Source organism: Haplochromis burtoni, unplaced genomic scaffold (assembly GCF_018398535.1).
Source record: "Haplochromis burtoni strain Fernald_Lab_line unplaced genomic scaffold, NCSU_Asbu1 Contig_251, whole genome shotgun sequence".
Classification (NCBI taxonomy): domain Eukaryota; kingdom Metazoa; phylum Chordata; class Actinopteri; order Cichliformes; family Cichlidae; genus Haplochromis; species Haplochromis burtoni.
In genome coordinates, this window is record NW_024582612.1 from 121,658 (window position 1) to 135,804 (window position 14,147).

At 41.4% G+C, this 14,147-nt stretch overlaps 1 protein-coding gene across 2 annotated transcripts; it reads right to left on the reverse strand.

The window, feature by feature from the left end:
* Positions 1 to 7,035: 7,035 nt before the first annotated feature.
* LOC102302079 (glucosamine-6-phosphate isomerase 2) lies at positions 7,036 to 13,501 on the reverse strand. Of its 2 annotated transcripts, XM_005938678.3 has the most exons (7): positions 13,409 to 13,501; positions 12,917 to 13,055; positions 12,721 to 12,822; positions 10,994 to 11,176; positions 9,253 to 9,437; positions 8,409 to 8,583; positions 7,036 to 7,907 (listed from the first exon to the last, which is right to left on the reverse strand). In XM_005938678.3, the coding sequence occupies exons 2-7, from the start codon at positions 13,038 to 13,040 to the stop codon at positions 7,849 to 7,851; spliced, it is 828 nt and encodes a 275-aa protein (XP_005938740.1). In that variant the 5' UTR covers positions 13,041 to 13,055; positions 13,409 to 13,501; the 3' UTR covers positions 7,036 to 7,848. The 2 variants fall into 2 exon arrangements, with proteins under 2 accessions (XP_005938740.1, XP_042083194.1); XM_042227260.1 differs by having other exon boundaries at positions 12,917 to 13,472.
* Positions 13,502 to 14,147: the final 646 nt, after the last annotated feature.

A 14,147-nucleotide genomic window follows, 5' to 3' on the forward strand; every position in this document is an offset into this window, starting at 1 on the left:
TGACATGAAGATGATTTACTTGCTCGAAGGTGTCAATAGACATGTCATTCTCAAAGAAGACAAAGAAGTGGTAAACTATGCAAACATTGACAGTGTAGTTATTGTTAAAGTGTGTTCATTTCTAGTTAACCGTCACTGATCGAACCAAATTATGTAAAATAAGGATTACTGCAATTATTAGTATTAACAAAACAGTAAATAATTAGATAACAGATCATTAGTAATGACGTTCGAGCTCTTAAACCAAAAATCAAGCAGAAGTCTCTGATCTTCTATAGAAGTCAAATATGTCATTTTTGCTGATTCAGGTCAAAATAATTAAAAGCTGAAAGAATGCAGTGCAGAAGTTGATGCAGCCTTATAATCCTGTTACTGTACCAAAAGGAAATGACATATACATGGTTTACCAAACTGTGGCCTGACGCTCATCATGACAGTGCTTTTAAATACCACAGATTGCATTTCAATATAGTGCTGATGAGATAAAATGATATTTTGCTTTTGATTACTAATCGTTCATAAAAAACAGTGTGCATTTTGTCAAAGCTGTGTCTTTAGTGTTAGCACTGATAGCTTGTCTATGGCGAGACAGGGTCTACAAAATGTGAAGGTCTTTCATTCGCCACAGCTTCAACACACCCCTTTTGTAACTTAAGATGATTCCAATGCTTTTCATTTATTAAAACAAATATAACAAATGTTTATTGCTTACAAATACCTGGAATGATTACCTAAATATTTGCTCTAATGATTGAATAATATTTTCCACAGCATTGTTTTGTAAAGTACCGTAGCTCATTTAAAAAAAAAAAGTGCTGTTTTCATTCAGCCCAGAAACCTCAAAGCATGTTGTGTGATCATGAGCATTGTGAGAGGAAGACTGGTATAGAGCTGTATGTTCATTCTACTCAAGCCATATTAACACATCTAGCACACATCTGTGATACAGTGCCATTCTCTGTAATTGTTGCTCATACTGTATTGTGGCTACTATCTCAATACACTGTGACAAAATAAATCAGTGCCTAAAAACGGTTCCAATGGTTTTACATGACTGGATGTTGAAGCGGGAAAACCTCACTAATGTTTATCATGTGAGAAACTGTCAGTCAGTATTAACCATGTTTTTTCAATCAGTATTTCATAGCCTGCCACTGAATTTGTGTATTTATTCCAGTCACACAATTACTTTTAGCCATGCTTCTTGTGATAGTTAACAACTTGTTGTTTATGCAATTGAATATTTTGTTGATGATATTCCTTATATAAAATTGTTTATCTATTTTCTTTTAAACTTGTCCTGTCCGGCAGTTTTAGCAAGAACACTTCTGGACTTTGTTGTGTCATACACAAGAGGAGCGCTATAGACTCTGGGTTCCTCTCGTTAATCTTATTTTATCTTGTTATTCACATTATTATCTCAAAGTCTTATTATGCCAAAGGTGACGGGTGGTGAGGGCCAGAATAAAAATCAGGATCTATACAAAAATCTTTGCTCCGTTAACCTGACTTCAGCCCAGGAAGCCTTAAACACTGGTTTTCGTCTTTACCTGTTCTGGCTCAACTGGGTCCTTCTCTGCAGTTCACTGTGGAGGTCGATGCTTCAGGTTCTGGGGTAGATGCAGTGCTTTCTTTTCTCATCGCCTGTTTCCCACAGAACACAGTTATAATGTGGGGGACCAAGAACTGCCGGTGATGAAGCTGGCACTGGAACAATGGAGGGACTGGCTTGAAGGAGGTGAACGTCTCTGTGATGTTTGGACTGATCACCTGGCATATGTCCAAACAGCAATAGGATTAAACACATCATGATCCTTTTCCACCCAGGCTTCAGGAATACTAAGCCAGATGCTCTCTCCTGCCAGTTCACAATCTTGGAACCCCACCCACCCAATGGAGAATGAACTGATCCTCCCAGCCCGGTGCATCATTGGATCCCTCACCGGGGAGATTGAGTCTCTGGTTGGCACAGCAAAGCAAAAAGAGCAGGAGGGCCTCCAAATCATGTGTTTGCTCTTTCAGATTTTGCCTGCCGATTCCATTTGTCCAGTTGCCTTCCCTTGGCTTGTCTAGGCTTCTCCACTTCCTTGTCGGTTGCTCACCTGTAAGAGATCAGCTGATTAGCTCACCCGTTGCTCATCAGGTTATTATTCTGGCCTCTTAAGACTGAAGCAAACAGTCAGTCATCATCAGATCATTGTGTCAGGCCTCAGTCATGTAGGGTTTGCTTGATTTCTGCCAGTCTAGTACTGGAATTAACCTGTTTCTGTGTATACTTCTCAGCATTTTCTGATCCCTGTAAGCTTTTGTGATTGATTGCATGTCTTTGGACAACCTGTAAAATCTTTGTCATCTCTCTGATGATGTCACAGCATCACAGACAAGGATTTTCTTTGTCCACTTAGTCTATAAATAAACAGGTCCATCATTCTGTTGGTTTCTTGACAAGTTCAGGTGGTTGAGACATTAACTAGGGTGGTTCTTAGGTGAGGTGTTTTGGAAATATAAACCCTGGAAGAAGCTCAAGAAATGCTGGAGAGATTATGTGTCATGGTTCACATAATCTCTCCAGCATCTCTCAGTGTCTTACCAGAAGAAGTGGAGAAGATGAATTTGAGGAGGGAGGTCTGGGCATCTCTGCTTAGAATGCTCATCCCGCAACCCTGAGCCAGCTTTGACAAGTCAGACAAAGCAACAGCATCAAACTGACCAGCAATGGCAGCAGTGTCTTGCTGGAAAAGCTTCTCAAAGGACTGCCACATTAACGGCTCCAGTGAGAGAAATTTAATTCAGTTCAAATAATGCCAAATCAGCTACTTATTGGAAGGTTGGTGGTTCAATCCTTGGCTTCCCCAGCCTGCATGCCAAATATCCTGGGGCAAGATACGAACCCCAAGTTGCCGTCCGATGCGTTCATCGGAGTGTGAATGTTGGTTAGTTTGCACTTGAGTTTAGAAGTGATGTATGAGTGGGTGTGAATGGGTGTATGAGGCATGTTGCGCTTCGAGAACTCCAGGAGAGTAGGAAAGCGCTATATAAGAATCAGACCCCAGTATGTGAGGCTGCAGGACTGTGTGTCTGAGGTAAATGGTAAATGGCCTGCATTTGTATAGCGCTTTTCTAGTCCCTAAGGACCCCAAAGCGCTTCACACTACATTCAGTCATTCACCCATTCACACACTGGTGATGGCAGCTACATTGTAGCCACAGCCACCCTGGGGCGCACTGACAGAGGCGAGGCTGCCGGACACTGGCGCCACCGGGCCCTCTGACCACCACCAGTAGGCAAACACGGGGTTAGTATCTTGCCCAAGGATATTTGGCATGCAGCCAGGAGGCAGCCTGGGATCGAACCACCGACCTTCTGATTAGTGGCTGACCTGCTCTGCCACCTGAGCTACAGCCACCCCTGGTGGTAGTCTGTAGCACGGGGGCCCCACAAGGAACAGTGCTCGCCCCTTTCCTCTTCACCCCGTACACAGCAGACTTCAGTTATAACACGGACACTTGCCATCTCCAGAAATTCTCGGATGACACCGCCATTGTGGCCTGGGTGTCGGAGGGAAACGAACTGGAATGCAGGGGGGTCATTAACGACTTCGTCAGTTGGTGCAAACAGAACCATCTTCGCATCAATGCCAGCATGATGAAGGAGCTGGTGACTGACTTCTGCAAGAAGCCACCTCCTATTACACCAGTGAACGTCCAGGGTTTGGACATTGAAACGGTGGAGGAGTACAAATACCTGGGTGTTCACCTCAGTAACAAACTGGACTGGTCCACAAACACTTTGCAAAAAGGGTCTAAGTCGTCTCCACCTGCTACGGCGGCTGAGATCCTTCGGGGTGAACAGGACACTCCTAAGGACGTTTTACGACACTGCGGTGGCGTCTGCTATTTTCTATGCTGTGGTCTGCTGGAGTGGTGGAATGGCAGAGAGGGACAGGGGGGAAACTCAACAAACTGGTCAGGAGCACTGAGCAGCTCGTTCAGCAGTAGACTTTTGCACCCACAGTGTAGGAAGGAGCGCTATCGCAGGTCATTCTTACCAGCAGCTGTCAGACTAAATTACAGTTTAACATGGTCATCCTACTCATCAGCTTGTTTCACTGTACATTTTATATATAGTTATGTACAGTTTTTCTATACATATTCTGTACATTGTTACCTGTATGTACGAACTTCAATCGCTTATGTAAATAGGACCACCTTGTGTCTTCCTTTTATATTTTATATTCCCCTTGCTATAAAAGCTGTGTAACACCCACATTTCTCATCTGTGGGAAAATAAAGGTTTATTCTATTCTACTACCAGTCAGAAGTTTGGACACACCTTCTCATTTAATGGGTTTTCTGTATTTTCATGAATAATTACATTGAAGGCATCAAACTATGAATGAACCCATGGGGAATTATGCAGTAAACAAAAGAGTGTGAAATAACTCAAAACATTGCTGAGCACTTGTTGGCCTCTTACTTGTGGTTGCTAGCATATTTAAAAGTTGTAATGGGAACTTATAGTTTTAGCTTATAGTTAGGGCAACACTGGCAACACCTAGGCCAAGTGTTTTTGACCCATTAACACCATTTTTTGGGTCATTTGCTGGTTTGCTCTTTAAACAAATTATGTAAATCAACAAAGGCAGCTACAGATAAGTCTGGGGTCCTCTTCTTTGCTCTCCCAAAGGCAATAAATTCCTCTCTCTTTGGTTGACACCACCGGCTATATGGGACAGAGCAGCAGTGTATCATATCATATCGTTTCATTTTATGTATGTGTTTCCCAAAGTCCAACAGACAGAACCAATATCAATGATAAAACCTTGGGTGTAATAAATACATTTTTTAAAAGTAGTCTTCAAATTTACTTAAAAAACACAGATTCAGTTCAATCATCTTGTTACAGTGGGGCAAAAAAGTATTTAGTCAGCCACCGATTGTGCAAGTTCCCCCACTTAAAATGATGACAGAGCTCAGTAATTTGCACCAGAGGTACACTTCAACTGTGAGAGACAGAATGTGAAAAAAAAATCCATGAATCCACATGGTAGGATTTGTAAAGAATTTATTCGTAAATCAGGGTGGAAAATAAGTATTTGGTCACCTCAAACAAGGAAAATCTCTGGCTCTCACAGACCTGTAACGTCTTCTGTAAGAAGCTTTTCTGTCCCCCACTCGTTACCTGTATGAATGGCACCTGTTTGAACTCATCATCTGTATAAAAGACACCTGTCCACAGCCTCAAACAGTCAGACTCCAAACTCCGCCATGGCCAAGACCAAAGAGCTTTCGAAGGACACCAGGAAAAGTATTGTAGACCTGCACCAGACTGGGAAGAGTGAATCTACAATAGGCAAGCAGCTTGGTGTGAAAAAATCAACTGTGGGAGCAATCATCAGAAAATGGAAGACATACAAGACCACTGATAATCTCCCTCGATCTGGGGCTCCACGCAAGATCTCATCCCGTGGGGTCAAAATGATCATGAGAACGGTGAGCAAAGATCCCAGAACCACACGGGGGGACCTGGTGAATGACCTGCAGAGAGCTGGGACCAAAGTAACAAAGGTCACCATCAGTAACACACTACAACGGCAGGGAATCAAATCCCGCAGTGCCAGACGTGTTCCGCTGCTGAAGCCAGTGCATGTCCAGGCCCATCTGAAGTTTGCCAGAGAGCACATGGATGATACAGCAGAGGATTGGGAGAATGTCATGTGGTCAGATGAAACCAAAGTAGAACTTTTTGGTATAAACTCAACTCGTCGTGTTTGGAGGAAGAAGAATACTGAGTTGCATCCCAAGAACACCATACCTACTGTGAAGCATGGGGGTGGAAACATCATGCTATGGGGCTGTTTTTCTGCCAAGGGGACAGGACGACTGATCCGTGTTAAGGACAGAATGAATGGGGCCATGTATCGTGAGATTTTGAGCCAAAACCTCCTTCCATCAGTGAGAACTTTGAAGATGAAACGAGGCTGGGTCTTCCAACATGACAATGATCCAAAACACACCGCCCGGGCAACAAAGGAGTGGCTCCGTAAGAAGCATTTGAAAGTCCTGGAGTGGCCTAGCCAGTCTCCAGACCTCAACCCCATAGAAAATCTGTGGCGGGAGTTGAAAGTCCGTGTTGCTCGGCGACAGCCCCAAAACATCACTGCTCTCGAGAAGATCTGCATGGAGGAATGGGCCAAAATACCAGCTACTGTGTGTGCAAACCTGGTAAAGACCTATAGTAAACGTTTGACCTCTGTTATTGCCAACAAAGGTTATGTTACAAAGTATTGAGTTGTATTTTTGTTATTGACCAAATACTTATTTTCCACCCTGATTTACCAATAAATTCTTTACAAATCCTACCATGTGGATTCATGGATTTTTTTTTCACATTCTGTCTCTCACAGTTGAAGTGTACCTCTGGTGCGAATTACTGACCTCTGTCATCATTTTAGGTGGGGGAACTTGCACAATCGGTGGCTGACTAAATACTTTTTTGCCCCACTGTACATTACACTATTCTGCTGGTAAACATCAACTGTAGAATCGCTGTGAACATCGTCTGGTAGGGGTACACAAGACCACTTAGACCAAGATCATGACATATATGCCGACATTATATTGTGATTCTGTCTTCCCATATGGTGATATCAATGTTCAGGTATAAATGTGTAGTTTTGTATGTATCAATATATGGTCAAATGATCAGGGCTGTGATAAAAATGTTTTGTCACTTTTGTTAATTATCCCCACCAAATCAAAACTGATGTATGAGCCCAATTCAAGGCTTTGGACATTTGTAAAATCCTGCTATGAGGCGTAATCAGATTAGGCAATAGGCCAGCTACGAAACAGGCCCTTGCCTTCTAAGGCCACATCCAAGTGAGAAGGATCCATGAAGCAAAAAGTCAAGCAGCCGTTATTGTGAAGCACATATACAAGAATGTGTTTCAAGTAAAGTTAGGACAAATTAAATTTATGCTGCAGTCACACTGCATTTCAGTACACTCAGGTGTAACAGCATTAATTAATTACATAGGAATACACACTCGTCCAGTAAGTGTATGAAACCAACACCTTACATGTCTGGGACACATGTTATGAACCCCTTGTAAAAGAAAACTGGGTGGAGTTTTTCACTTTGACACTAATTTTTGTTCTTTGGCAGTGTGAAAGAAAATCATCCCAACAGAAGGTTTTCTAACAGGAGCATTAAACCATATCTCAGTCTTCAAACACTGGGAACATCACCTCAAAACCACTCACGGTATCCACATGTGAGACACTCAAATCCACCGACTGATAATTATTGTTGGACAGTAACAGGCTCTCTTTAATTAATTGACGAGGACCCTAAAATATATCTACATGTACAGTGTTTATTTGGTTGACAAGATTTGACCAACATACACATCACATTTGCTTCTTTTGTTGAACTGTTGTCCGCACATTGTTGCCTTCTACTTTGGGAATGAATATGGACAAAGAGTCTAGGTTCGCTTCAACCACCAAACAAATTTGGGCGTTTTGTTTATGGTCATTACTTTATAGAAAAAAGTAATCCTGAAAAAACGAGTTAAACATTAACTAGTTTTAATTAGTTAAAGATTAAACAAAACACCTCGGATAGGTAAACTTGTGTTATAACTACATCGCAACATAAATGAACAGTGACCTTTCACTAATAATCAGTAACAGTCTGAAAAGAATAACATTCAAAGTAAGTTTCTGAATAAGCAACATGCACAGTTAAGGACTCAAACACCAGCTCTTCAGACGTGGAACAGATGTTGAATCCAGAAATCATTGGTCACAACCTTCAGTTGTCTTCCTTATTCACTGGCTCCTTTACTGGTCTTTTATGCTGAGCACTGGGTCCACCAGTTTATTATGGACATGCATTAAACCTACAACAAAAATGAAAAGAGTAAAACAAACTGCTGGGATGTGGACTCAATGCCTGTCAAATATCCAAGCTAATGCTAATCTAATGCTAAGCATATATAAGTAAATATGTAAGTTTGCAGCTCTCGGTCTATTTGTGTAGCTAAATTTAAACACAAGTGTGTTAAAAAAAATGTACTAGTTAAGGTTTTCCACACATTGTTGATTTTATTCTACAAGCTTTTGCATTTTTCAACATATTTAAATATGTTGCATGAGGAAAGTTATATAAAGCAGTCATGTAGAGAAACATAAGAACCAGCCCATTTATCATTTGTTAGCTAAAGCTAAATTGTTTGATCGCTTTAAGCATGACATTTTAGTCCTTTTGGTTCACATACCTGTACTCACGGTACACATTTAAGTCAGTTAGCATTTTTCTAATCAGTTACCTGCACTGTAGCTTTTTAGTTAAAAATAAGCAGGTATTAGAAACAGGCACACACAACAGGAGTGACTGGTACCTTTGAAGTATTTGACAGTTTTGACTCTGAGTTCCAAGGTGGCATCCTCATCACAGACAAAAATGGTGCGTGGGTGCTGCTGGAACGCTGATACTGTCCACATGTGGTTAACTCCCTCCTCTATGGCTTTGTAGAGAGCAAAAGCTTTGTGTGCTCCCGTGATAAGAATCATCACCTGAGCAGAGGAAAAGTGTGTTAAAGTTTTATTGTACTGAAATGACTATATTTAGCAGCAGCCACAACCATGGTTATTCAAGCAACTTTATATTGTAATTGTTATTCGTGTGTGATCAAGTACGTGACAGGAGTGCTGGACTTTTTTCATATATAAATGAAATACAATAGACACTGTTTTTAATGCACCTATCCCAAATTAGATCCTGATTCGTCTTTAATGGTGAGAGAGACTAGTGAAAACGTCAGTTTGTAGTGGTTTGTTGGAAGTTTGGAGATAGTAATGTTCAAACTTTTGCAGTTTAAAAGGGTTGGAAAGAAGGTCAGTGGAGCATTTTTCAAAAAGTACATCTTGACAAGTATTTGATATATGAAGCTAAAATTTCACAGCACTTATTATTTATGTTCAAAATTTTTGCACGATAACATTTTTGTACAAACTGGAGACGGCCGAGTAGAAAATGTCTGCAACTTGAGACGGAGTAGCCCTTACAGAAGAGAAACAGTCTCAATAAACATCAGCCGGTAAAATATTCGCTGTCAAAATTCTGCGTGCTGGCTTTTCTTAAGGCCTTTACACACACAAGAGGTAAAATTTGTGCAAATATTTTGCATGTAAAGTGTGTAAACAGGACAAAAAAGGACTGAAATAAGTGTCCTTTAATCTGACCTCCTTGGCATCCATGACAGTTCCTACACCAACAGTCAGAGCCATTGTGGGAACCTTGAAGAGGTCATTGCCAAAGAAACGAGCATTTGCCACAATGGTGTCCTTTGCGAGGGTTTTCACTCTCGTTCTGGAAACCAGGCTGGAGCCAGGCTCGTTGAATGCTATGTGACCATCAGGACCAATACCTACAGAACAAAATTCAACAGCATGTGGTAAAGAGCATAAAATGAAATGAATTGATCCCTATGACATAGTAGTAGGTGCTGCAACGGTGAAATTTTGCACATAGTTTTGTAACTACTTCACTCCTTTAACAACACAGCTAAAGATGCGAGGGATACATATTTTTCTAATTTCATCTAAAGCGGCCGAGGGAATTCAAACCTTTTATTTGCCACAATCAGCCAACCTTACTGTTCAAAAAGCTCTTACGCCATCTGACCCTGAGTTTATAAGAGAATTACTCATTCTCTGACGCCTGGCTGTGTCCCTACACATTTTAATCAGACTGTTATTGACCCTCTTTTTAAAAAGTACAGTGCATTTATGTGGACCTCAGATCTCGAGGGCTTTAAGGGGCGCATCGAGTGCTCATGCTTGTGTTGCATCTGTCCCCTCAATCACACTGTCTTTTAACACCTCATACACTAAGGCAAACCAACACATGCAACCAACAGGCCACTTTTAAAACAGACAAGCAGGGAGGAGAGCAGGTGGGTCTTCTTCCACTCCACTTTCCTAAACCCTGTCTGGGGGCGGGATGGCTGTGCAGGGGGCGCTGCTGCATCCGTCGTGAATATGTTGTGTCTCAAAGTCAAATGGAAATGATTACGCATGGTTTCATCTCACCCTGATCACTGTCATTTGTTATTCCTCTGCCTGAGCAAATCATCTTTGGATTGCCTATAGATGGTTCACAATGCTGCTGCGAGGCTTCATGTGACACATGCGGACTTAAGTGATCCTTTCAGAGCCCTCCACGGTCACATGACTCCACATATCATTGAACTGCTTCAGCCATACAGCACTTAATAAATAAACCTTACTTACTTACGTAATGCAAATTTAACAACAGAGCAAACAACATGGAACACAGAATTTGTAAACCAAACAATTTGTAACAATAAAGTTATTTTTGGCTGCTCGCTTATTCACAGGAGTTTGCCACAGCCGTTGTGCCCAGTGACCATATATTAAATTATCTGGGCACACAAGTAATGCTATCTAGCACGTTAGCATAAACATTGCTACATTCAAGAAGAGTAAATATTGATGGGTGATGAAGAAACGAAAAAAACAGTTCAAATGAGGAGCTGTCTGTGATCGACTCAAGCACAGAAAAGAACAACTGCCTTGAGTTCAGGCAACTTTGCACAATAACAGCGAACGAGATGTGGCAAAGGTACAGTTTACTCTAAGCTAGCAGATTTTCCTTCTAATCAAAGATTAAGTCATGCCAAAGCTTAGAACTCCAAATCGAAAAAAAAGGAAGCCAAGAATAGATTTTTTATTGTTTTAGCTGTTGGGTTTATCTTTTATTTCTTTGTATACCATTGGTGTATTACTTATATTAATAATATCCCAACAGAAAAACGCCACTCCACTTGTGCAGAGATAGAAACAACAATAATAATAATAATGTAGTGAAATAGCCACAATCTGCAGTCACAACACTTTCACAAATAGTTTGCATACCACGCAGCACTGCTGTGCAATCTATATCAAAAGCCACACGTCTGACCTCCAACAAACAACTCGATTCCTCCAGCTTCAGCGATCTTCTGCTCATAAGCCTGACACTCTTCCTCCAAGTTCTGTGCATTTCCATCAAGAATGTGAGCGTTGGCTGGATCAATGTCAATGTGCTTGAAGAAATTGTTCCACATGTAGGAGTGGTAACTCTCCGGATGAGCACGAGGTAGACCTGAACAGCAAAAACGTGTTTACTGAAAGTGAAATTAGTAAGAAAAGCAGAATGAAAAAGAAATAAATAGCTCAAAGTAACTAATCATGTAGAGTATCACTCTTGATCACTCAGTTTGATGAAAATCTCTTCATACAACTTACTAATGTTAGTACATTCTGTTACTGCTAGCCCAAAGCTACTGAGTATTTTAGTCCTGTTAAGCCTGATGGTGGACTACAATGAGAAATAAATGGTTTAGTGAGCAGTTCTGAGCTCGAGGTCACATGTTTCTGTGTCATGAAACTGTCTCTTTTTACTTGGCTAAGTCACCACTGACACCTAAGCTGAACACATAACCTGATCATGAGGTTATTTAAGCAGCCTAGTGCTCTGTTGGGGTGATGCGGTACTGTGAGGTCCTTAACATAAAAAAATGGGACTCTGTACGCAAGGGGAAGGATTTTAAATTAAATTCTGGATTTAACAGGGATCCAATTAAGATAAGCTAATATGGAGATTTGTTAACATTTTAATTGATGCCCAACGCCACTAAATTATTGTGTCTCCTGCCATCTGGTGCATAAATCTGTTCATCTGTGCCTCATCTTTCTGTTAACACTATTAGAATGAAATCGCAGATACAAGCAGAGGAAGTTAACTTTCTCTGAAAGGTGGATGGGCTCCCGTTAGCAACAGGGTAAATTCAGTCCTTCAGGAGGGGTTCAGAGTAGAGCCGCTACACGACATCGAAAGGAGACAGCTAAGGCTGGCGCCTCCTGGATAAGTTGTTCTGGCCGGGCACGTCCTACCGAGACGAGGCCGTGGCATAGGTGCTGCGCATGCAAGCGGCATTAAGCAGTCTTGTAGGAATGGGGTCTAATAGACGCAGTGGAGGATGTGATCAGAGAGAAAGAGTCTAAATAAATATCAATAGGTAAGTATCAATTATGAATATTTTCCCCAAATGGTTAAAATTTTATTTATGAGGAATTTCAAGAAGGTCATTTCTAGTTAAGGTTAAAGGAATGTTTGGCTCAGCAGAGCACCGACTCGTTATCAGCCTGCATACAGAGCTGAAGACAAACCCACGGTTTGTCTATTTTCTCCAATCAGTGATGAAAAATATGATATCCAAGCTTTATGGGGAGCCTTTTATAGAGCAACAAACTCTTTTGATGCCATTTCCTTTTATGCATTATCTGCTTTTAGGTAAGTGTTTGAGGGTTACAACAGAGAATCAAGTGGTTCTGATTTGAGCCTGTGATGCTGTAACACTACTGATAAGATGATAAACGTCTGTGGGCCCGTTTTAAAACTGGCTGTAACATTTTTGTTTCTGTTGTCAACTGCGACATATCAACTTTAATGCAGCTCATTAGTCACAGTTAACACACCGTCACCAGACTTGAGCCAGCTGCAAAGCTGCTAGTTTACACTGCTGAAATTCTGGTTTTGTCTCCCAGTACACGGCCCCTCCTCAAAAACACTTTCTCCAAAGAGCCCACTTAGAGTTACACAACTAATACTGAGGAAAAAGCTGAGTCAGTTATCCTTTAACTCACCGACATATTCATCCATGTTAAATGTTTTCACATATTTGAATGAAATATCACCATGTCTGTAGTATTCAATTAACTTCTGGTAACAGCCATAAGGAGTGCTACCTGTGAGAAATGAGACAAATCCTACTTAGTGGGGAAACACAGACTTCACATTTCAGGACTCATTTTTCGCAACATGGGAATTGTTGTTACTCACCTGTTGGCAAGCCCAGAGTAAAGAACCGGTCAGCAGAAGGCTTAAACTGGACTATTCTGTTGCGGATGTATTTTGCTGCCCACTCACTGGCCAGATCATAGTCGTCGAGAATGACCAGCCTCATAGTAGTAAGCTCTCACTGAGTGTGTGTGAGAAAAATACAAGTTGGAAAAGTAAAAACTACTAAGTGTGCGCTTAGCTTATTTCAAATGCCTCCTCCGATAAATATTTGTATCTGAACAATCTGTCTGTATTCCTATGCAGAAAGGGCCAATGACAAACAGTCATTAGTGTCCAAAACTATACTTTAGTAAATGATCGGAAGTACTTGCTAATGCTAACAAGTGAAGCAAGTCGACCCGAGCGGAATATTTCACGTGTAGTGGTGTGTACACGTAATACTGCACAGTCTCGGAAATGTTCCGCACAGGATCGGGAATTACAAATCCGCAGCTAACACGCGTCTAACATTAGAGCGACAACACAGGTTACCTGCAAAATCTGTCGCTTGTCAGACCAGGAAGCAGGTGATCGTCACGTGATCATCTGCCCGTCAGCTGATACGTGTGGAACATATGGAAGTCCGCGTGGACCAAAACATGTTACATCGAAACACTAGCAGCAGTGTTACGAAATTGAATATTCTTCGTACACTGAATAATGCAGGCAGTCTTTTCTCAACACCATCTTCTTCCTTTGACTTCTCAGGCGTTGCCTTAGTGGATCTTCTACCCTGCTGGTCAACAGCACTGGTGACAGTCCGTGTTTACCTGCGCCTCAAAATCCAACATCACGTTGTCAGTGCGCCCCAGGGCAGCTGTGGCTACAGTGTAGCTGCCATCACCAGTGTGTGAATGGGTGGATGACTGGATGTAGTGTAAAGCGCTTTGGGGTCCTTAGGGACTGAGTAAAGCATTATACAAAAACAAGCCCGTTACCATTTCTTGTTGATGATCTGAAGTTTTCATTTGCCAAAAATCTGACGCTGAATAACTGTTCTGATGCAATCCTCCACATTTACACGGTCCCCACGTGGTTGGATTTTTTTCACTGTTGTGTGATCATTATGTTAGCTCGAGGTAATTCTTTAACATCACCTGGAAGTACTCGTTAGGCTTTCCAGTAAGAAAGTTTGTTTTCAAGAATTCTTCTACTATATCTTTATTGATTGCAATAAAGCTAAGAAATAATTCTCCATAGAAACAATAAGAACAACTTTCACATGGGCCAT

Coding starts and splice junctions, on each gene's coding strand:
- LOC102302079 (XM_005938678.3), bottom strand. CDS start 13,040: ATGAGGCTGGTCATTCTCGACGACTATGATCTGGCCAGTGAGTGGGCA. Junction 12,823..12,916: donor TACTCTGGGCTTGCCAACAG/GTGAGTAACAAC, acceptor CATTTCTCACAG/GTAGCACTCCTTATGGCTGT. Junction 9,438..10,993: donor AATCGAGTTGTTTGTTGGAG/GTCAGACGTGTG, acceptor TTTGTTCTGTAG/GTATTGGTCCTGATGGTCAC.